Consider the following 22,807-nt stretch of genomic DNA (forward strand, 5'->3'; position numbering starts at 1 on the left):
CGAATCAGGGGAGGAGTTAGTGTAAATGGACATTTTACATTGATAATTGCACAGATAAATGAATGATATATGAAAAAATATATCATTTAAAGCTAAGAGGTAAACATTAGAAAGAGAGAGGGGATGGGGGTATATACTGGGGCTTGCTTGTCTTGACAGAAAGACACAATGGAGGTAGATTAGAAAGTAATAAATTGGTTGCCAGTGGCAGGACAGGAGGCAGAGGAGGGGTGAAGGGGAGGAGAGGCGGATTCAAGACTATTCATTGTTCTATATTATATGTCTCTTGTATTTTATTGAAATTTGTGAACCACATGGAGGCCTCCCAATCAAGATAAAGAGAGAGGGAAAGAAAAAGAAACAGAGAAACTATTAAAAAGTGGTTGTGTTTGGGATGTGTGGTCCTAAGTGGAGTGGAAGATGGTTAGAGACTTGTTGCTTTCCATCATCAGTCTGTATTATTTTACTTATACTATGGAGCAAATAATACTTTAAGTAAAATGGAGAACTGTATGGTGTTTCTTTAGAAAATTAAAAATAGAGCTACCATATGATCCCACAATCCCACTGCTGGGTATATATCCAGAGACTACTATAATTCAAAAGGATACATGCACCCCAATGTTCACTGAAGCACCATTTACAACAGCCAAGACATGGGAGCAACCTAAATGTCCACTGACAGAGGAATGGATAAAGAAGATGTGGTACATATATACAATGGAATGTTACTCCACCATAAAAAGGAATGAAATAATGCCATTCGCAGCAACGTGGATGGACCTAGCGATTATCATATTAAATAAAGTAGGTCAGACAAAGACAAATATATGATATTGCTTATATGTAGAATCTAAAATATGATACAAATAAACTTATCTACAAAACATAAATAAACTCACAAATGCAGAAAACAAACTTACAGATACCAAAGGGGAAAGAGGGGAAGGGATAAATTAGGAGTTTGGAATTAACATAAACACAATGTTATACATATAAAACAGATAACCAACATGGACCTACTGTATAGCACAGGGAACTCTACTTAATATTTTGAAATAATTTATTAGAAAAAAGAATCTGAAAAAGAATATGTGTGTGTATGTGTATATATACACATATATACGTATATATATACATATATATATATGAATCACTTTGCTGTGCACCTGAAACTAACACATTATAAGTCAACTCTTCTTAAATAAAAATAATTGAAATAGAAATGTATATACTCACAGGAAAAGAACTGGTCAACAAATTCAGTATAAGTGGTTTTGTTATTAATCATCCTTAATACACACAAAAAACTGTCTATCAAATAGACCAATTCAATGAACGTAAAAATAGAATGAAAAAATTGGTGTCTTTAGAGTATAGAGTGTTATTTAAACAAGCTATTCTTGGAGTTCCTGTCATGGTGCCGTGGAAACGAATCTGACTAGGAACCATGAGGTTGCAGGTTCGATTCCCTGGCCTTGCTCAGTGGGTTAGGGATCTGGCATTGCCATGAGCTGTGGTGTAGGCCAGTGGCTACAGCTCCGATTAGACCCCTAGCCTGGGAACCTCTACATGCCATGGGTGCAGCCCTAAAAAGACAGGAAAAATAAGAAATAAAAAAGAACCAAGTTATTCTTGTAAGGAAAACTTATGTCTTACTTTAGAAAAGAAAGCAAAAAAACACTAAATTCACTCCCAAGTCCTTTATTCATGCCTTGAAGTCTACTAAAATTAAAGCAAAGTGCTATGTATTCCATCTCTTCTCCAAATTTTCCTAGTATATCACTGGAAATGAAAGTACAACTTGGGGAACATCAATTTCCTGTGTGCTCAGTCGGGTGGTGGGGGTTTTGGGTGCATGGGCCTAGCCAGGACATGCTCACTCATATATCCACAAGTAGCTCAGAAAATTCTGTGGTGCTGGCTTGGTTTCCGGCTTCTGGAGAGGGTAGCTTACTCTGCAGAGTCTTGCTTCATACCAGTTAGGAGTTAGTCTCTTTAGGGGAACTGATACTGCCTACTTTTATTTACACTTTACTGGCATCACTCAGGATAAATACTCATTGGGCATAATGCCAACTCTTTATAACATGGTACCCTTGCTCCATCTGTGTCCTTTCTCTAAGCCCATAAGAGAGAAATGATACCAGCTCCTCAATGGCAACAGTCAATCTTAGGTTCCATTGCATTCATAGAGGCCACGGACTGAAAAATGGCCCTGAAATGTGATTCTGATCTGACAGAAGCCAAGCATTCTCTCACCAGTAAAACTTTGTTTTTGTTCATTTCTTCTGCCACTAATGTGTACCTTTTCCTTAGAGGTTCAACTTCCTTGTCCTTTCTACTTCCATGCTATCTACCCCTCCAGGGATCATTGCAGTTCCAATTACCATAAATTTCCTTTTAGTCTTCAAAAATGCTTTCCTTAACCATTAGCAAATTTTGTGCCCTCTACTTCTAAAAACTATATTTATATTCTGTGGTGTTTATTGTCACTGACCAAAAAAGGCTTTTGACATCTTTTGTGCGCCTGGTTTTCTGCGTGCATGTGCGTGTGTGTGTGTGTGTGTGTGACCGTGCATACATGTACATGCACTATATATACACTAATTTTGACTAATTTGGAATGTGGTGATGGGAGAATTCCATCTTACATTATATCTCTAAAATGCCCAATCTTAATGTAGTGCAACTATTTAGTAAGAGTAAGTGCATAATTGAAAGCATTCTATGCTCTTGGAGCCTGAAGACAATCCTTGGGGATATTTATTCAGTCACTTTCCGGATCAAAACTGAAGCCTTAAAAACCAAGGAAACGTATGGATTCACTTTTTATTTAGTAAACACAGTAGGGCGCCTCACCTTTTGCCATAATTTATACTGTCATGTAATGCTCTGATCCTAGATTGGCAATACTCTTGATAAAAGGATGAATGCATTCATTTCACTTCCATTTATATATATATATTTTTTTTTTCCTGGACTTGCACTAGGGCATTTCATAACAACTGCCTCTTGGTCATCCTGTAGGCTTCAGTTCCTTATAAGCACTATTCTGAAATGCATCAACTTCAGCTACAAAGATCTGCCATTTTTCAGTTATGTGCCCATAATCACGATGTAGACACAGCAGTCTATCTCAGCCCATAAATTGAGGAACTGTCTCAACCTGCCAACTTTTTAAAAATTAAAAGTGTAAATGGAGCTCTCATTTACTATATCTCATGGAATACCTACTGCGCTCACATTAAGGGCAGACAGTGTTTTACAGAACTTTTGGACGGCTGAGTTGTGTTATTTTAATCTCTTTATCATTATTTTTTGCACACTGCAACTGGAAAAAAAAAAAACTATGAATAGTGAAACAAAAGCAAACAAAACCCCCAAATATCCCAACCAGCTCTCACTTCTGTTTCAGTTATGCCTGAGCTAGTCCTCATTTTCTGATATGATCAGTGCTATTATTCATACAATGGTAATATTCTTAACCATATAATTACATGGAAACCAAAATACCAACCCAGGGAAGCAAGAACTTGTGAGGACTTCTGTGCATCTCAGTGCAGTAAGTTTAGAGATAAAATATATTATGTTAGCCCATCCAGTCCATAGAGATATGTTTCTTTCCTGAAGGCCACTCTTTTTGTAGGATATTTGCTACTTCTTTCCTCGTTCTATTGTCATCACCTCTACCTCAAGAGTTTCACAAATGGCAGGGGATTTTTTTTTGACTGTAATGGCTTTCACATAAGAAAAAGCAAAAGTATATTTTTCTGAAAGGGCAGAACAAAGGATACTTTCTACTGATAATCTCATTGTCTCACTGAGTGCTTCACTGGACACCAGGTATTATTTTCTTAGCTCAATTAATCTCATTAACCTCAAGAATTTTAATTAACTTTATTTTAAGGCAATGCAGGCTCCTCTCTTTTAGCAGGATCATTTGGAGACAAACAGTAAGAATTAAAACTATATTTTTAAGTCTCCAGCTTCATTAAAAGTGCAGAAAGTAATTAGTAGCATCTGTGTGTGTGTGTGTGTGTATATTGGGGGGGGAAATATCTGTGCAATTCATTCCTCTGTGTTGGAAAATTGAGCAAAAGTGGAGGTTATTCATTGTAATAATAATATTTTAGTCTCACTTTTGTAAATTATCAAACAAATTCATATACATTTGTGAATTATGCTTTAAAGTATAACCTTTTGGCCATGTGACTTTTCTGGACACAAAACATTAACATTTGTGAAGTTCCTGTTGTGGCTTAGTAGGTTAAGAACCTGACATAGTGTCTGTGAGGATGTGGGTTCTAGTTTGATCCTTGGCCTGGCTCAGTGGGTTAAGGATCCGGCATTGCTGCAAGCTACAGTGTAGGCTGCAGATGCAGCTAGAATCTGATACTGCTGTGGCTGTGGCCATGGCCTCATCTGCAGCTCTGATTCAGCTCCTAGCCTGAGAACTTCCCTATGCCACATGTGTGGCTGTAGATTAAAAAAAAAAAAAAAAAAGATGTATATAAGCTGGTGGGGCTCAGATACTTTATAAAAAATTATCATTCAAAATAATCATAAGGCTAGACTAGGAAACAGCGGGCTATTTAAACATATAATCCAACTTTTCATGGCCAAATAGCCTTTACTATGTGATGATAATGTGTTTGGTAGTTGCCAGTCTCAGTTCTAACACAGCTAAGAAAAAAGCAAATTACATTCATATCAAGTGGATTTTTCCTGCTGTGATTCAGAGGTGAAAAGTTTTGTGGAAGGGAGATCAGACTTCAACTACACTAAATTTTCTCAGCACTGTAAAGATAATAATTTTCTGCATTTCATGTAGCATTTATTTCTATACCTAAGCTATATTTATTTTTCCATAAATATATTTAAGCTAATATTTCATGTATTTTTAAGCAGTTTAAAATTTACATTATAAAAAATGAACATTATCAGGGCTGCAACCCTTAAGATAAATGGAGTTGTCTTGTATACATAATATCATTATAAGTCTTTTGGAATTTTACCATAACATCATGAATTAGATGACCACCTGAAGCAAGATGGCATGTAAACATTATGTCCATGTTTGGCTCTATTGTCCATTCACTCAATCAGTATACATGGTTTTAAGGGTACCAAGTAAGTTGAAACACACTGTGATGCAAATTGATGTTCCAAAATTACCACAAGCAATTTTGATTTGGATGTTAAATGTTGGAGAAATAACATTTATGAGTTCATAAGAGCAGAAGGTCATATGTATGATCTGCTCATTATTCTTCACGGCAGTCCCCTTTGCCCAAATTTATCATGATACATAAAATACTTTTTTTCTTAAGATAAGGGATAAACGCCAGAGTCTCAATCTTCTGCAATTCATATACATTCCCTGTCAAACACTGTTACTTTCCTGGACATAGTTCTAATTAACTCATGAATTATAAAAATGTTCGTGGATAATAACCACATGCCAGACTTATTCTAAAAGCTGTGGTGGCAACAGTGAAGACCATTCAGCCCTCTGGAAGCCATATTTAGGAGAAGAGAGGGATTTCTTCCTGAATGTGCCTCACTTCAAGTCATAGTTATCTTCCCTTGCATTTGCATACGTCTGTTTATCGGAGGCTCCAATCCCAGCAGTATCCAGCCAGTCTGCCCTATTTGTGCCATCAGCAGTTTCTTTCCCTTAACTGAGCTTCCAGGACTTTGCTTCCACACAGCTCAAGTGGTTTCCATGGCAGTGCAGAGAAGGCGCAGAGCCCATCATCATGAGCCCCACGGTGAAATTAATCAGGTGTTTGAGTCACCCGTGACAGCAGCACCAATTGGAATGAATTAGGCAGAAGAACTAATGTCATGGCCCAGGTGGCCAGGGAAGGCAGGAGTGCACTTAAGGTGGGATGGGGCCAGGGCTTGATGCTGCAATTTCTGCTTCTTTCTGAGCATCAGATTTACTCCCTCTTCCTGCTTTACCCACCACCTATGACCATGGCGATGGCAATTCTCCATTCTCCTGCTTTACCCACCACCTATGACCATGGTGATGGCAATTCTCCATTCATATACTTGAGCATCATGAACAGAAATAAGAGAGGGTTTCAGTTTCTTAGCATAAAAATTCCTGGGAAAGGGCCCTATGTTGCCTAGTTTGTGACACCAGACCAAAGTTTGCACCAGCCCATCCTGGTGACCCACAGTGGCTGGGGTAGGGTCTTTCGCCATTCAGAGGGGACTAGTTTCAACAATGTCATTTGGATATCTCTATGGATAGGCCAGTTACCCAGTCTCTCTATATGACATAGGTCCCTTACATTTTCTTTTCCATGAGCTTTCCTTCCAGGACTTGAGTAAGAGTTATGTCTACTCATTTGGTCTAGAGGAAAAACACCTACAGCTGAGTTTTTCAGCCACTTGCTCTTTTTCCTACATCACTTGCAATTGTTCTTGACCCCTTTTGACATCTATATCCTAGTCCCCATGTCCAAAATCTCCTATAGTTTTTAAAATGTACATCTCCATGTGCTGAGTATTGCAAACATGAGATTGTAAACTCACTTGAGGGTATGAATTAGTCTATTCAAACTGGCTGTATGGACTTATTGCAGACAAGATCAATGGGCCTCTAGAGAAGAGTATAACATGGCCCTGTATTTTCAAAGTATGTAACCTACCTTCATATGGACCTCATCTTTATGTTATTGGAAAGAGTCCAAAATACTGATGTCAGCTCTAGAAAAAATTTTCCTAGAAAATTTGATGATTCAGATTCAATATTTGTGGTCATTATGTTTACTGCTATTCATTAATTAATGTATACATTATAACTTAAAAAAGTATCTGCCTTTGGTTGAGACATACTTTTTAGTCTGTAAGAGCCAAACAAAATAAAACAAAACAAAAATCTCTTACTCTAGCACAGAGACATATTTGATGCTTGAAAAATGATTCTAAAATCACTCAACTATGCAATAGTCCTATACACTTTCAATAAACTACTGATAAATACCTTTTTGTCACCACTTGTCCTACATGACTCTTGACACAGAAGACCCTCCGTGTCTGAATGCCCACACCGCACGTAGCTTCTCCATTCGAGCCAATGGTTGCATTAAGTGCAGTGACCAATGTGTCTTCAGAACAGGGGCCCCAAGGTGAGGTCTCCCAGTAGAGCTGCATACAGGAATGGTCATTGCATGAGCGATACTCTTGAAGGGCCTGACTTGGAGGGCATGGTTTTCCACCTGCAAAAATCAAAATCAAAAAGAATACAGAGCTGTTGCTATTATTATCATGTTGCTGCCATTGTTAGTCATTCTTATTTGTGTTGCTTTTGCCATTTTAATGGTCTGGAAGGATGGCCTCTTTGATATAATCTTCCAAAGGACTGAGCCACTGCACCCCACTTCTGTCTCTATAGTCATGGTCCTTTTGTTCTGAGTAACAATACATTGCAACTTCTCTCCTAAATAACAAGTCAATGGCACACCAGTTAGATTTCAGAAACTAGTTGATTCTACCAGCCACCTCTGCATAATGTATCTCTGAGATAAACTTAAAAGAAAATCTGCTTTATTTTAATATTATTATGCCTAAATAAATGAGTCATTTAGATATTACAGCTCATGGTCTTGAAGGGATATTAAGTCAAAGACAAATCCACATATACCAATTACCTACACACTGACTCTCTTTCCTAAGACAGTATAGTGTTATTTTCATCAGAGAACCATTTAAGACATCCATCCTTCTTCAAGCAGTGCATTTTACTGCAATTTGAGAAATCCAGAACTCTCTCTTAAAGTTTGGCAGGATAGAGTCCATCTTTAAACTCTGAAATAATATCTGACAATGTGTTATCCACTGGCAGCAAGGCCAGACAGATGTGCATCATTATACTCTTGGGTGACTCAGACAATCAAATTTCATTACTATCCTTTTTTCACATTTTTATACTCATGTAAAAACTTGTATTTATCTAAAATATTGATTTTTTTCCCTACTCTTCCATACTATAATGTCTTATTCAGTGGGCTAAATGCTCCAGAAGATTTGTAACATTGGTTTCCTTATTCTTGTTATTTTTCCCCCATTAAATACTAGTGACTTGTTTCTCCTTCCAGAAAGGTAACAGATAAGAGGAAGAAGCAACTTCCCTTTAAGAATATGAAAATCTTCATTCCTCTTAACCCTGGCCCCATTTCTTCATATCACAGTACAAAATGTTATCCAAAAATGAGTTCCTCAATGGAGATCCCTGGTGCCTCAGCAGGTTAAGGGTCCGGCACTGTCACTGCTGTGGCACAGGTTCAATCCCTGGCCTGGGAACTTCCACATGCCATGGTCACTGCCAAAAAATTAAGAAGAGTTCCTCAAGCCAATGGCCATATCACTTTGCTATCCCAACTGAGTTTTCAGCAGAGGAAGCCAAGGGAGGGCCTGAAAGGCATGAGGGATGTATTTGGGGACAGAGACCATGGCTCAAAATGATAGGAACAGCTGCTTCTCTAATTTGTTCTGATGTCTCCTGTTTATAGCCCCTTAGCACAATTTAGCTTCTTCAAAGCTATTTTCACAGTCTACATCTTCTTCCCTCTCACAGCATGCCAGCCTTACAAAATACGAGACAAGGACATACAGATCAGGTTGCTTGCCAATGTTAGTGGCATCCCCAAGTCAAGACACCATGTCTCTTGATTCCTAATTTGGAACTCATTTTATAAGACATAGTCCAATTATGTTCCAAACTGCATGAGATATCTGAAGCTGGATGTACATCAACCAAGGTTTGTATTCTTCCCTAAAAAAAGTATAATGAAAACTAACATTCATCCAATTGTCATGGCCTGTACATGGACTAAAACAATGCATGTCCGTATGGGAACCCAGCAGAGATAAACTGGATGCTTTGAGACAAAAGGCATGCTTGCAAAGCAAACTGTTCATGTGGATTTAGGGAACAGAAACTTTTCCTATTACTCACCTTCTCCAGCCAATGCCAGGATCGTCCTTGACCTCGTCTGTTTCCCATCTGAGTTTTTATTTGAACAAGACTGGGAGCAGGATGACCACTCTGTCCACTCGCTCAGCACACAATCCATTCGGCAGGGGATCTCACAAGCCATCTGTTCTGGAGGAGGAGATGCTGGGCAGAGACTCCCTGACACATCTTCTCCTGCAATCAACCAGATCAAGACAGATACTGACAAGTGTTACGTTGAGGCCAGTCCAAGGAATATTTAGGTTCATCACTTCCTCTGTTACTTCAGTTTAGCTTAGAAGACCTCACCTGGTGTCTAAGCCAAGAGTGTACAGAAAAAGTTGTTTTTCAACCTTTCATAATATTTATGTCAAGAAAAACTGTCAGGAGATAATTTGGCATTCAGAGAGGTAGTTACAGCAGCAAAACTGCCATTTGTCATCATTCCAGGGACAAGTGGCCTTCTTCCAGGAGCAATTTAGGATGGATAGCTGGAGACAGACAGGACTGATATGCTATTGACAACGATATGTAACAAGTACCTGTTTTTCTGCAAAATGGGAGTCAGAGTAGTCTGTTGGCCTGAAAAACCACAATTTATGTTGAGCAATCTATTCTACCTCCCTCAAATTATCAGTCTAATTGTCTATTGGGTGTTTTCACCTCCAACTATATAATCTTAAGCAAGAATATCGCACAAGCATTCTTTTATTCTGTTTGTGCATAGTGGTAAACCCTAAACCACAATGGAAATGAACCTGTGGCCCAAATTGTATAACGTGTTGAGACGAAAGTTGAAAGTAAGTCTAAATCTCCCCTAATCTATTCCCCCTTTAGACAATATGACAAACTACTCAAATATATATATAATGTGACAAACTATTCAAATATATATGTAACTTCTCAAATATATACACTCATATATATGATGGGGATGGGGGATGGAGTTTTAAAATTAAAGGTAAGACATAGGTAATGATTTCTAAATTGCTTTTTGATATCTCAAATGATTACAATGAATTTTTAAAACTCCTTTAGCTTATTTATTCACTATCTTTAGAATTCAAATATTCCTCTTTATAGAGAACAAGTCAACTCTTACTGTTCTCCACATTCACAGTTACTTCATAAAAACAGAATACATGAAGAGGAGTGATGCCTATTTATGGTTTGAAGCAACAACATGAAAGGTGGAATGGCGACCACAGGAGAGAAGCAGTTTTATCCATGTGACTTTAGGACTGTTGAATTCTGTCATATTATGTCTGACACATTAAACAACTGCAAATAGGGACTAACATTTACTCAGCATCTCTATTGTGCTAGGCACTGTTCTCCTAAGATGCTCTTAGAGGAAGGTGTGACCCATCTTACTTTGTAGATAAGAAGTCAGTGGCTCTAGAAGGAAAATGTGCTCAGAGTCATATGGGCCTGAGTTGGGAAGCCATTGGAAACCTTCAAATACCAACACTTCTGGTTTCCGCATTAACCATATTGTGTCTCATTCTGAGAGATGGATCTTCCTCTTCAGAGGAAGTGAACAAAAGCTGAGAGTAAACAAGACTGCCTGCAGAAGAGGCTAGTGCCCTCCTAATATCCCCATTCATATTTGTAAATGAGGCCAGGCTCATCGCCCCTGAGGTACAAATAAAACTTTTCAAGCATATTATGGGAAGTAATAAAGATTCTAGCAGATACTCAAGCTGAAAGATCTGTTCCAATCACTCTTTTCAGTCTCAATCTATTTTCAGGTTGAATTCACACTAGATATGGACACGCAAATATGCATGCAGACAGACAGACAGACAGACACACACACACACACACTGACACAGCTTAGGGGGAGTGCTTGCCTAAATACAGAAGTAGGAAGGTCAAAGAAAACATACAACCTACATCTAACCAAAATATTCAATTCCCACATTTATGTATATTATAAATTACAAGCATAATTTTGTACACACAAAAAATTTAAAGCTGTGTCTTACAAAGAAGATTTTGAGGAATGAGATATTGGAAGCAATCTTATTTTGAAAAATGGGGGGAAAGCTGAGAAATATTGGATTAAAATCGTAAACCCGGTCTCACTACTGGACAGTAGTGACTGCTGAAAATTCTAGTTGCCATGTAAACATCCTCAGATGGAAATGGTTATGGAATGTTTTTCAACCATATTTGGCCAATGGCCATCCTTTTGGGAGGAGCATCTCTCCCAGAAATAGAATTTTTTATTAATATGTTTTGAGAAAATCCTGCCTTCAAGATTTACAAAATCATCAACTACTGTTTGATAAGCACACACCCTGTCCAAGGACTATACGAGATAAATATAAATAAAAATGCTATGATTTATTCCCCTAGAGCTCATGATTAATAACAGAGATGAGCTATAAATACATAAAGATAAAACCTAGTCTAAAAGTAAATGTCAAGTTGCAAACGTGTGTTTGAGCGAAGACTGTAATGATATAAGGAGGAGAAGGATCTCTGAGGAACAACTAGCCTGATAGTAGCAGGGTTTCCACAAGGAGAACAAGAAAGGTGGTAATCAGGGAGGTCATGTCAGGCAATGCAAGTGTCAACAAAGGTATAATGATAGGAAAATAGAGGTATGTGGAAGACAGTACTGAAACTGCAGGAGGAGAAGAGAAAACTCATATTGGAAGAATTATTTGACATCATATTCTGAATAACTCTGACATACCAGGTTTGTTCTATTTCTGCTTACCTTAAATTCCCAAATGATTGGGCTTTCCAAGACCCAATTTTTTTTTTTTCTTTTCATGGCCACACCAGCAGCATATGAAAGTTCCCAGGATAGGGGCTGAATCTGAGCTGCAGCTGCAGGTCTATGCCACAGCCATGGCAACACTGGATCCAAGCCTCATCCCAGACCGGGGCCACAGCTTGAGGCAATGCCAGATCCTTAAGCCACTAAGCGAGGCCAGGGATTGAACTTGCATCCTCATGGACACTACGCCATGTTCTTAACCTGCTGAGCCACAGTGGGAACTCCTCATGACCCAAATTTAACATCCTCCCCAGTCATCTATCATTCAGGACCCTTAATACTCACTTCTGAGGCTGAGATGCTTTTTAAAACCTAAGCTTTCCCACATACAGATATACCCAGGTCTACCTTGCAGTGAATGTCAAAACCCCCACCAACACTTTGCTAGCTACTCTATATGTGCCAATTCAGAAATGTGAGCAAACAGATGAGTCCTTCTTTATGGAAGCCAAACTAAGAGTCATAAGCAGACTCTGCAACATTAGTGTGTGACCTATTTCATAAGAAATCTTGCCAAAGAAAAGCTACATAATGAAAGGCTCCTCATCACAGGTGGCCAAACAGGACAGAGGTTAAGTGTCTGAAGGTGAATCCTAGCACTACATATCCTCTTGAGTATATCAATTAATTTAATTGAACTTCATGTGCAATAATGAAATAATAACACTTAATTTTCAGGGAGAGTCTGAAGGTTAGAAATCACTTATGCAACATATATAGCAGGGTGTCCAACAACAAGGGAAGACTCAATATAGAGGGACCTTAAAAGGTGTTGTTTGCAAAGATGTATACCACAAAACCTAATGGCATTCCTGACCTAAAAAATCTAGATATTTTTGCCATAATGATGGAAAGCATTTGCTTTACTCTGTGTGTGCGTGCATATATATACACACATACATATGTATATACATATAACTACCAACAACCTCAAAGACTGGTTCACATAATATATAAAGACTTGTTTATAATTATCCAGATTAATTTCTTTATATGTGGCTCACCGAAAAACCAAAAATAAAGCCCTTGATCATGAATAACCTCATCTACCCATTTACATTGATATAATTATCTTCCCATTGCCCAGAGAGAACCTATTTCAAAAGAGGAGCATTTTTACTTTCCTGATTTCATTTTTGTGGTTGGATCAATGAGACCAACTGAAATCTCAGGCAAGCGTGGAAAATAAAGCAGCACGTGGGACAGAAACTTAGTCACTATAAGTGATTTTCACAAGTTCTTATAATCTAATGTCATAATAAAATTGAACATACTTAAGAAGAAAATTGAGTTCATCTTTCAAGAAGACTCTAAAATACCCCCAGTCCTCATCAGGCTCCCTGGGATCAATAATGACAAACTTCATATACTCTCCTCATGGAATAGACTGATTTAAAATAAAGCAGTTGTGATTCTGGAAATATGGGATATGGTGCTACTCCAATCTTGTCATTCAGTATTTATTAATAATTTAATATGGTGAAATCCACATGACATAAAATTAACCATTTTTGAGTGAACACTTCAGTGGCATTTAGTAAATCAGGGAGGTTTTTGCAACTACCACTTCTATCTAGTTTCAAAATATTTCATTATTCCAACATAAAACCCTTTACCCATTAAACAATTTCTCCCCATTATCTCCTCCCTAAGACCCTGGCAGCCACCAATTAATATTCTATCTCTACAGAATTATTTATTCTAAATATTTTGTGTCGATGGAATCAGATGTTGTAAGCTTTTGCATCAGACTTCTTTCACTTAGCATAATATTCTGGAGGCTTATTTATGTTGTAACCTATATCACTACTTCACTCCACTTTAGGATGGAATAATACTCCATTGTATGCATATATCATGAATTGTTTATCCATTCATCTGTTGATGAGCACCTTTTGGCTACTGTGAATAGTGCTGCTATGAACTTGCTTATACATGCCCTTGTTTGAGTACCTGTTTTCAGTTATTTTCAGTATATATCTAGGAGTGGAATTCCAGGATCATATTCATCACTCGATTTTGCTTGTTTGTGATTCTGGAGACCTTGGCATAGATGACCGGAAGACTGGTCTTGGCTATAATTCAAACTACTGTTCTCATGCTTGCCCATTCATGGCTAAAAACAATAGTTCTTAGATGAGAGAAAGAAAAATTCTTTCTTTAAAAGTATAATTTATTAGTGATATCATATGGTATTTGTCTTTCTCTTTCTGACTTATTTCATTTAGTATGAGAGTCTCTAGTTCCATCTATGTTGTTGCAAATGGCATTATTTCGTTATTTTTATGGCTGAGTAGTATTCCATTGTGTATATATACCACATGTTCCTAATCCAATCGTCTGTCGATGGACATTTGGGTTGTTTCCATGTCTTGGCTATTGTGAATAGTGCTGCAATGAACATGCGGGTGCATGTGTTTTTTTAAGGAAAGTTTCGTCTGGATATATGCCCAAGAGTGGGACTTCCAGGTCATATGGTAGTCCTATGTACAGATTTTTCAGGTACCTCCATACTGTTCTCCATAGTGGCTGTGTAGCATTGAGAACCACGTCTAGATACTTACATTGCAACACAACAATGGGAGGAAAAAGTATGTATACATGTATGTGTAAATTGGTCCCCATGCTGTACAGTGGAAAAAAATTAAAAAGTATAATTTATTGACAATGTTGTGTTAGTTTTAGATGTACAGTAAAGTGATTCAATTATATATATGTGTGTGTGTATACATATAGATACACATTATTTTTTTCTCATATTCTTTCGATTATAGGTTTTTACAAGATATTGAATATAGCTCCCTGTGCTATACTGTAGGTCCTTGTCATTTATCAATTTTTCATTATAGTAGTGTGTATCTGTTAATTCAAAATCCTAATTTATCCCTTTCCCTGCATTTTCCCCTTTGATAATCATAATTGTGTTTTCTATGGCTGTGAATCTGTTTCTGTTTTGTAAATAAGGCAATTTGTATCATTTTTTAGAATCCATATAAAACTTTTCAAACAGTTTGTCTTTCTCTAACTTACTTCACTTAGTATGATAATCTCTAGGTCCATTGAGAGAAAGATTCTTTTCTTTTCTTTTTTTTCAGTCCCTGTACCCATGGCATATGTAAGTTCCCAGGCCAGGGACTGAATCTGAGCCACAGCTGGACCTATGCCACAGCTGCAACCTACACCACAGCTGCAGCAGTGCTGGATCATTTAACCCAGTGTGCTGGCATTGGGATCCAAGCCAAGCCTCTGCAGCAATTCTAGCCGCTGCAGTTGGATTCTTAACCCATTGCGACACAGGGCGAATCTCTAGAGAGATTCTTCAACATATGAATAAGCTCAAGATTTCCTAAAAAATGTTTCCTAAAAAATGGTTTAAATGTATATGCTACTTAAAGTATAAATAGCTCATGGCAGACTCTCTATTGCTACTAGTCAAGCAATCATGTAAATTTAACGCTAATGTAGCTTTCAGACTTTGGGCTTTCCACAACAAACTAGTGTTTAAGTCATAGCTATGCTATATCCTATATCCTGTGGCATTTGTGTTACAATCCTAAGGAACTAAATTTTAATATTATGAGCTACCACCTCTCTTTTATAATACTAGAACAAACAGTTATAATTCTTAGTTTTCTGTCCGATACTATAAGTGTCCAAAACAAGAAAAGAATATAAACAAAGCAGAAAGAGAAATCCAGGTATCTACAAATCTACAGTCTGATTTTAAACACATATCAACATTTTGTCATTATACACACTTCAAACAACCTTATTCTTCCAAAAAGAATGCAATTTGGGTACTTCATTGATATTTCTTCTCGTATACTCTTACACTGTCTATGGAAAATAATAAAACATTTATCAAAATACTCTACATGTCATAAAATTTTATGTCCTATTTAAATCTCAGAAAAGAATGCCAATAAATGTTGATTAAATCCTTGCCAAGAGCTGAGTAAGATGTCAACGGATGGTACATAGGAAATTTACTGGAATTCACATGCACTTAATTCCACTTTTTTAATTTAAATGTTATCTCCTTAAAGGCGAGGAGCCCCTGGTCACTTCTGGACTGGGATCCTAATCTGCTGAGGGAATGTTTATATTTCAAACCAATAAAATATGAAACAAAGCTAAGGGCTAAACAGAAGCTATGTGCAGTAAAGCAATGCCAACAATGCAATTAATGTTTCTGCCTGATAATTTTAAAATTTGAAGCTAATTTGTCTATCTAGTTTAAACATATAGGAAGGCAAATAAAGAAACCTGATGTTGGGTTATCATTTTCATAATAACAAAAACAACTGCAATAAATAACATCAGCATCTGATATTTTGGAGAGCAGAGAGTGACTGATATTCTGTGTAAATCACATTGTTTACTAAATATTCATATTGACAGCATTACTTAGGCACTATTGTCACATCTGAGGTACAAAGAAATTAAAAGCACTTGCTTGAGTCACATGGCTTATGTGTCTGAGCTGGAATTGGAAAACATACCTGCTAGACATTACAAGCTAAATTTTTAACCATTTTGCTGTATTGTACCCTGGTTCATATCTCACAAATGTCTTTCTTATTATATTACTTTTAGCTGACGCTAAACCATAAAGAAGGGATTGTATACAATTCATTGCCAGCTAGTCAGTAAATTTAGTATTGGAAAGAGAAAGCCCTGAAGAGTGAGCAGCTTAATTACCTAGGAAATGCATCACAAGATGAGGCAGAATAGGGCAATATGCTCCAAAAATGGAAAAGATAAGCAGATGAGAGAAAGTTCAGAATGGAGAGATGGAAGAATAAGATAGGAAGTAAGACCAAATAGGAACAGGAAAGCATGGACATTCAGCCATATCAGTATAATGTATGATTAGATAAATGACACAAACACACAAAAAATATAATAATGATGTAAGGATGCTCATAAAGTGAAAAACAATAACTCTAATAGCAAATAAAAGAAAAAAAAAGAGCTGTTGATATACACAGGGGAGACCAAACATAGGGGAGACCAAAACAAATGTTAAAAGGAAAATACTTTAGGTAAGAAATAAGAATAGCTAAAAATAAGAAAATAATATTTCCAACATATTTACAAAGGTCAGAATTTAGCTGAAATTGCATCTAATAGCAGGTGAGCTGTTTGTTCTGAGGCCTAACTCAGAAGTTATATCAAGTTCTTCAGCATCCAAGAATATAATAACAGCAGCTAACACCTGGATCACTTAGAAAGTACCCAGCCTAATATTACATCTTACAAGCATCTATTAACTCATTTAATCCTTAAGACATCAGTAATAGTATATATGTACATAGTAGATGTTAGTTATTACTGCATGTATCAACTGCACGTATCAACTCATTTAGATGTCACAATACTATGAGGTAAAAACTAACAGTATGTTCTTTACATAGATGAGATTACTGAGTCTCAAGTAAATTAAAATTATATGCTCAAAGTCAAAAGCAAATAAAATGCTGAAGCCTGAATTTGGACTTGGGCAACCCAGCTCTAGAGCCCATTTCTTCAACACAATGCTTCATTGACACGCATATCATCTACTCACTGTCAGGACAATTTATGTACCTGGCTACACAAAACCCGATCTTGTAGAGAATCGGTCAAGTGTAAAGCATCCCAACTCCTTTAGCTCATGAATCTGATGTGTTACTCAGGGTGAGAGAAAATGCAAAAGGGCAGACACAGTATACGATTTATGTGCAAGCTACAATTGCTTAAAAAAAAACCCACATAAAAATCTAACAAAATGTTTTAGGGCTGAAACATCACATTTTCTCGGTCTCAGTTACACATTCTGGGGTAAAGTAACCACTATTTTTATGTGTGTAAAGGCTTGAAAATTACTCATTATGACTCAGGTTTGGGGAAAAATAACTATTTATGTACTTCTGTTTTTGGACACCTATCAAAATATGACCTTGAAAATCACTTTTTTTTTTTTTCCTAAAAGTGGCATTATTCACAAGCCCTGATTTCTGGTTGGTAGCTGGGGTCAGATGGGAGATGGGGAATGGGTGGCAGACAGAAATACATCCTTTTAAAGTAACTGAACACCTTGTGATAAAACAATCTTTTCAGTTACCTTGGTCTCAGTTTTTCAATGTTTCTCCCTCTCCTTTCTTTCCTTCCCTTTGGGTGGCAGCCAAGGGTAAGAGGAATGTGCATCAAGGTCACATATTCTCCTTTGAAGCTTTCTGGTTCCCCATAGGGCTATTTCCATCTACTTGGCCTTTCTGTATCATTCCCTAGTCTTTGAAGGTGCACCTACATCTACCGCTCATTTTTAGGGTCCCATCACAGCTTCCAATTTTCTAATCCATGCACTTTCTATTCACTTCTGACTGCAAGCTCACTGCAGTTTCCTTGGGCAGTCAACACTTCCACATCCCACACTGAGGTATGATTTCAGGATGGTCCCATGTTATAAACTGTGTAGAGCAAGTTTAGAGGGTGGTGAGCAGCTAGCTCAGACCCACTCTGGACCAAAACATAGCACAGCACTGTCTCACTATTATAGTCCCATGTATTTATGCTGGGGTACAGTAAACCCTGTGTGCGCAGTCTCTTCCTGCAGGCTCAAATCAGGGAACCAGGCACCGGTTCCTCTGCTTTTGCTTTCCTTTTAGCCTATCTGAAATGAGGAAATGTTTCATTTTCTTAGCCTTGGATTTTATCTGCAGAAAGAGAGGCGGCCAAGGACTGTCATGTTCATGTACCTTTTCTCAACATCCTCTCTAGATTCCTCCTTTCTGATGCAGGAAACTGGCCAGTGAAGGATACTGGCTTATGTTAAAACTGAGCCTTCTGGCCTCTCATCTTGATATCTTGAGGGAGCTATTTGGAATTTACAAAACACTTCTCTCCCATATGTCTGGCTCTTGTGGTGAAAACTTGTTTTCAGGATTATCATCTTTGAAAAGAGCTTCAAAATTTCATTTTTAGGCACTGACTTTCTCTGTTTGCATTTGAGGTATAATAATCTTAATTTTTTTTGGACACAGTGGATAGCTCAGAAACGTGGTGAGGAGGCAGGGAGGTCCTGTTCAAGAAGGCACAGAGACAGATACGGAAAGAAAAGCACACCGATGTTCCTCAAAACACAATTTGAGGCCATCTGCTTAGTGTGGAAACCTGGTTTCTCATGATAATTTTAGAGAGAGATGCTCTATAATTTTTAAAAGATGAATCCAGAATGACAATGATGGAATAAACGACATTTGTAATGCAAGACATGCTTCTTCAAAAGGGAATATCTTGGAGTAAGTAAACAATGCATTATAATGGCCAGAATATTTGATGAGGAGTTATGATATCTGGATTGGAGTTCTGCCTTGAATACTTACCAGAATGTGACCCTGGAAAGTTGTGAAGCTTTTTTAGGTTCAGATGCCTTGTGTAAGGGCAGTGGGGCATTACCATCATCCCTGATTATATCATCACATCTGAAGACAGATCAAAGAGGCTAACGTAAAATATACTTTGGAAATTGCAAAGTGCCACTTATATATAATGTGGCTTTTTATTACTGGTGAAAATGGGGATAAAAGTCATACCAAATAGAAAAATGATCTGAGTCAAAGATACTATCTATTTTTTTCTCCATCCTGATTTTGTCTTAGCTGGAAAAAATAAGGAGAACTGAAATAATTATAAAGGCAGAAATAATATTCCTCATTTCATCTATCTACCTACCTAGATACATATCTAGCGATTTGGAAAAGGATATGAACCAGCTTGAAATGTGTGGTATACCTTTAGAAAGTACTTTAAATTGCTAAGTTTCCAAATATTTGAAAACCAGTATTTTGAAGATAAACTGGGGAAGTCAGTAAACTGACAATATACCAGTAAAGAATGATCCTTTCTCTCTGAAATTAACCTTTAGGGACATAATTTTAATGCCTTTTAAGTGGAGAATATATTATGATTTATTTAACTACCTCATTTTAATTACACAATTAAGATATTTTCAATTTCTGTGTGATACACATATTGCAAAGAATATTTTTGACCATATCATTGATTGCTTTCCTAAGAATAAATGCCTAGAAATGGAAAAACAAAGTCAAGGAATGTGAACTTCATTAAAGTCCTTGCATAAAACATTGCCAAGATATTTTTATTTCATTATTTATCATCACCCTTAATTTTTAATTTACATACAGTAAAATTCACTCTTTGTTCTATCAGTTCTATGGATTTTTTCAAATGCATAGAGCCTTGTGTTCATTACCAAAACCATGAGACAGAACAATTCTATCATAAAAAGAAAAAAAGTGTCCTTGTGCTGCCCTTTTGGAGTCAACACCTACCCCCCGATTTTAATCTCTGGAAAACACTGATCTACTCTCTGTCCCTACAGTTTTACTACTGTCACCCAGAATGTTCTAAAAATGATATTACACAGCGTATAACTTCTATAGCAAAGTGCCTTTGAGGTACATCCATGCTGCTACACATATCAACATTTCATTCTTTGGCTGCTATGTCATATTCCATCACATGGATATAGCATATTTTGTTTATCCATTCTTCTGCTGAAGGACATTTGAGTTATTTCCACATTTTGGTGATTTTAAATAAAGCTGATATACAGGTTCTTATGTAAATATAAATTTTCATTTTGGGGGGGGTAAATAAGTAGGAGGGGAATTGTTGGGTCATATATAAGTATAAATTTTATAAGACACTGTTAAACTGTTTTCCAAAGTGGCCATACCATTTTTCATTTCATCAACAATGTATGGGACTTTCTTTTTTTATTCTTTTTTGACCACTCTGCGGGATATGGAGTTTCCAGGCCAGGGATCAGATCCGGGTCACAGTTGCAATCTACACTGTAGCTGTGGCAATGCCAAATTCTTTAACCTACTGTGCCAGGTCGAGGATTGAAGTATGCCCCAGCACTCCAGAGATGCCACCCATTCAACTGCACCACAGTGAGAGCTCTCCCTTAGCCCCTTATTTCTTATGTATGGGCTTTCCAGTGGCTCTGAAAACTTTGTTGCTTAATTTTAATAATTTTTACAGGGGTATAGTGGTAATAACATTGTAATTTCTTTTTTCTTTTTATAGCCACACCTGTAGCATATGGAAGTTCCAGGATAGGGGTCGAATGGAAGCTGCAACTGAGGCCCACAGCAATGCGGGATCCGAGCTGCACCTAAGACCTATGCTGCAGCTTGAGGCAATGCTAGATCCTTAACACACTGAGCAAGGCCAGGGATCAAACCTGAATCCTCATGGACACTATGTCAGGTTCTTAACCCACTAAGTCACAAAGGGAACTCCAATTTTTTTTTAATTTTATGGTTGCACCCATGGCATATGGAACTTCTGGTGGCAGGAACTGAATCCAAGCCACAGCTATGACTGAACCAAGGCACAGCAACATTGAATCCTTTAATCTACTGTGTGGGATGGGGATCAAACCTGGGACTCCACAGCAACACAAGCTACTATAGTCAGAATCTTTTTTTTTTTCTGTTTCAGAATTTTTTTTATTTTTAATTAATATATCTTTGATCTACAATGGTACTTCAACATCTGTTGTACAACAAAGTGACCCAGCCGTATACACATGTGCATTCTTTTTTTTTTTTAATACTAACTTCCATCATGTTCTACCCCTGGGAGTTTGGAGATCATGCCCAGTGCTGTACACTAGGACCCCCATTGCTTATCCTTTCCAAATGGAGCAGTGTGCACCTACTAACTCCCAAATCCCCATTCAGCTCACTGCATCCTGACTCTCCCTGGAGAGTCTTCTCTCCATGTCCAGGATCAGTTTCTATTTCGTAGATAGGATCATTTGTGCCATATTTCATATTCCACATATACGTGATATCATATGGTATTTATCTTGCTCTTTCTGACTTACTTCACTTAGTATGAGAACATCTAGTTGCCTCCATGTTGCTGCACATGGCCTTATTTTGTCCTTTTTTATGGCTGAGTACTATTCCATTGTGTATATGTACCACTTCTTTTTTTTTTAATTTATTTTTTTCCCACTGTACAGCATGGGGATCAAGTTACTCTTACATGTATACATTTTTTCCCCACCCTTTGTTCTGTCACAATATGAGTACATAGACATAGTTCTCAATGCTACTCAGCAGGTATAGTCAGAATTTTAACCTATTGTGCCATGATGGGAACTCCTATATTGTATTTTTGATTTACATTTTCCTAATTACTAAAGACATTGAACATCTTTTCATGTTTTTATTTTCCATTTCTACGTCTTCTTTGGTAAAATGTCTATTTAAATTTTTCACTCATTTTTTAATTGGATTATGTCAGGGATCAAATGTTTCTATCTTCCAAAAATCCGTATGTTGAAGCCCCAGCCCCCAGTATGATGGCATTTGGAATTGGGGCCCTTGGGAAGTAATTAGGTTTAGATGAGGTCATGAGACTGGGACTTTCATTATGAGATTAGTGTTCTTATGAGAAAAGGAAGAAAGAGCACACTGTGAGAAAGTATCTACAATCCAAGAAGCATGCCTTCACCAGACACCAATCTGTAGGTTCCTTGATCTCAGACTTCAAGAATGGTTCTAAATAAATATTAGTTGTTTAAGCCATTATTTCGTTACAGTAGCCATAGGTAAAACAGGTTGTTTTCATATAATTTTTACAGAGTCCTGAATATAAGTTCTTTTTTAGACTTGTGATTTGCAAATATATGATCACAGTCTCTGTGGTTCTTCTCTTAAGATTATCTCTTAGAAAGCAAAGTTTTTCAGTTTTAATTAAACTTTTTTCTTTTATTATTATTATTATTATTATTATATTTACTACTAGTTATTTCCCCAATACAATTTTTTTCTACTGTACAGCATGGTGACCCAGTTACACATACATGCACACACTCTATTTTCGCACATTATCATGCTCCGTCATAAATGACTAGACAGAGCTCCAAGTGCTACACAGCAAGATATCACTGCTAATCCATTCCAAAGGCAACAGTTTGTACCTATTAACCCGAAGCTCCCCAACCACCTGACTTCCTC

General features: G+C 37.2%; 1 protein-coding gene across 10 annotated transcripts in view; it reads right to left on the reverse strand.

Moving 5' to 3' along the window:
* The window catches only part of THSD7B (thrombospondin type 1 domain containing 7B), a 960,849-nt gene that overhangs the window by 440,862 nt on the left and 497,180 nt on the right, over positions 1-22,807 (reverse strand). For all 10 annotated transcript variants that reach the window (XR_014830551.1, XR_014830550.1, XR_014830553.1 and 7 more), the window contains 2 exons: positions 8,975-9,166; positions 7,001-7,235 (listed from right to left, as the gene is read on the reverse strand). Coding sequence is in view for 6 of the 10 variants with exons in the window: in XM_085001332.1 (XP_084857458.1) it covers positions 7,001-7,235; positions 8,975-9,166 (427 nt within the window). In the remaining 4 variants the exon portion in view is untranslated. The remainder of the gene's footprint in view (positions 1-7,000; positions 7,236-8,974; positions 9,167-22,807) is intronic.

Source organism: Sus scrofa, chromosome 15, assembly GCF_054392235.1.
Source record: "Sus scrofa isolate SSC_HxYL_T2T_F1_AM1 chromosome 15, Sscrofa_HxYL_maternal_Yorkshire_Landrace_v2.0, whole genome shotgun sequence".
NCBI classification, from domain to species: Eukaryota; Metazoa; Chordata; class Mammalia; order Artiodactyla; family Suidae; genus Sus; species Sus scrofa.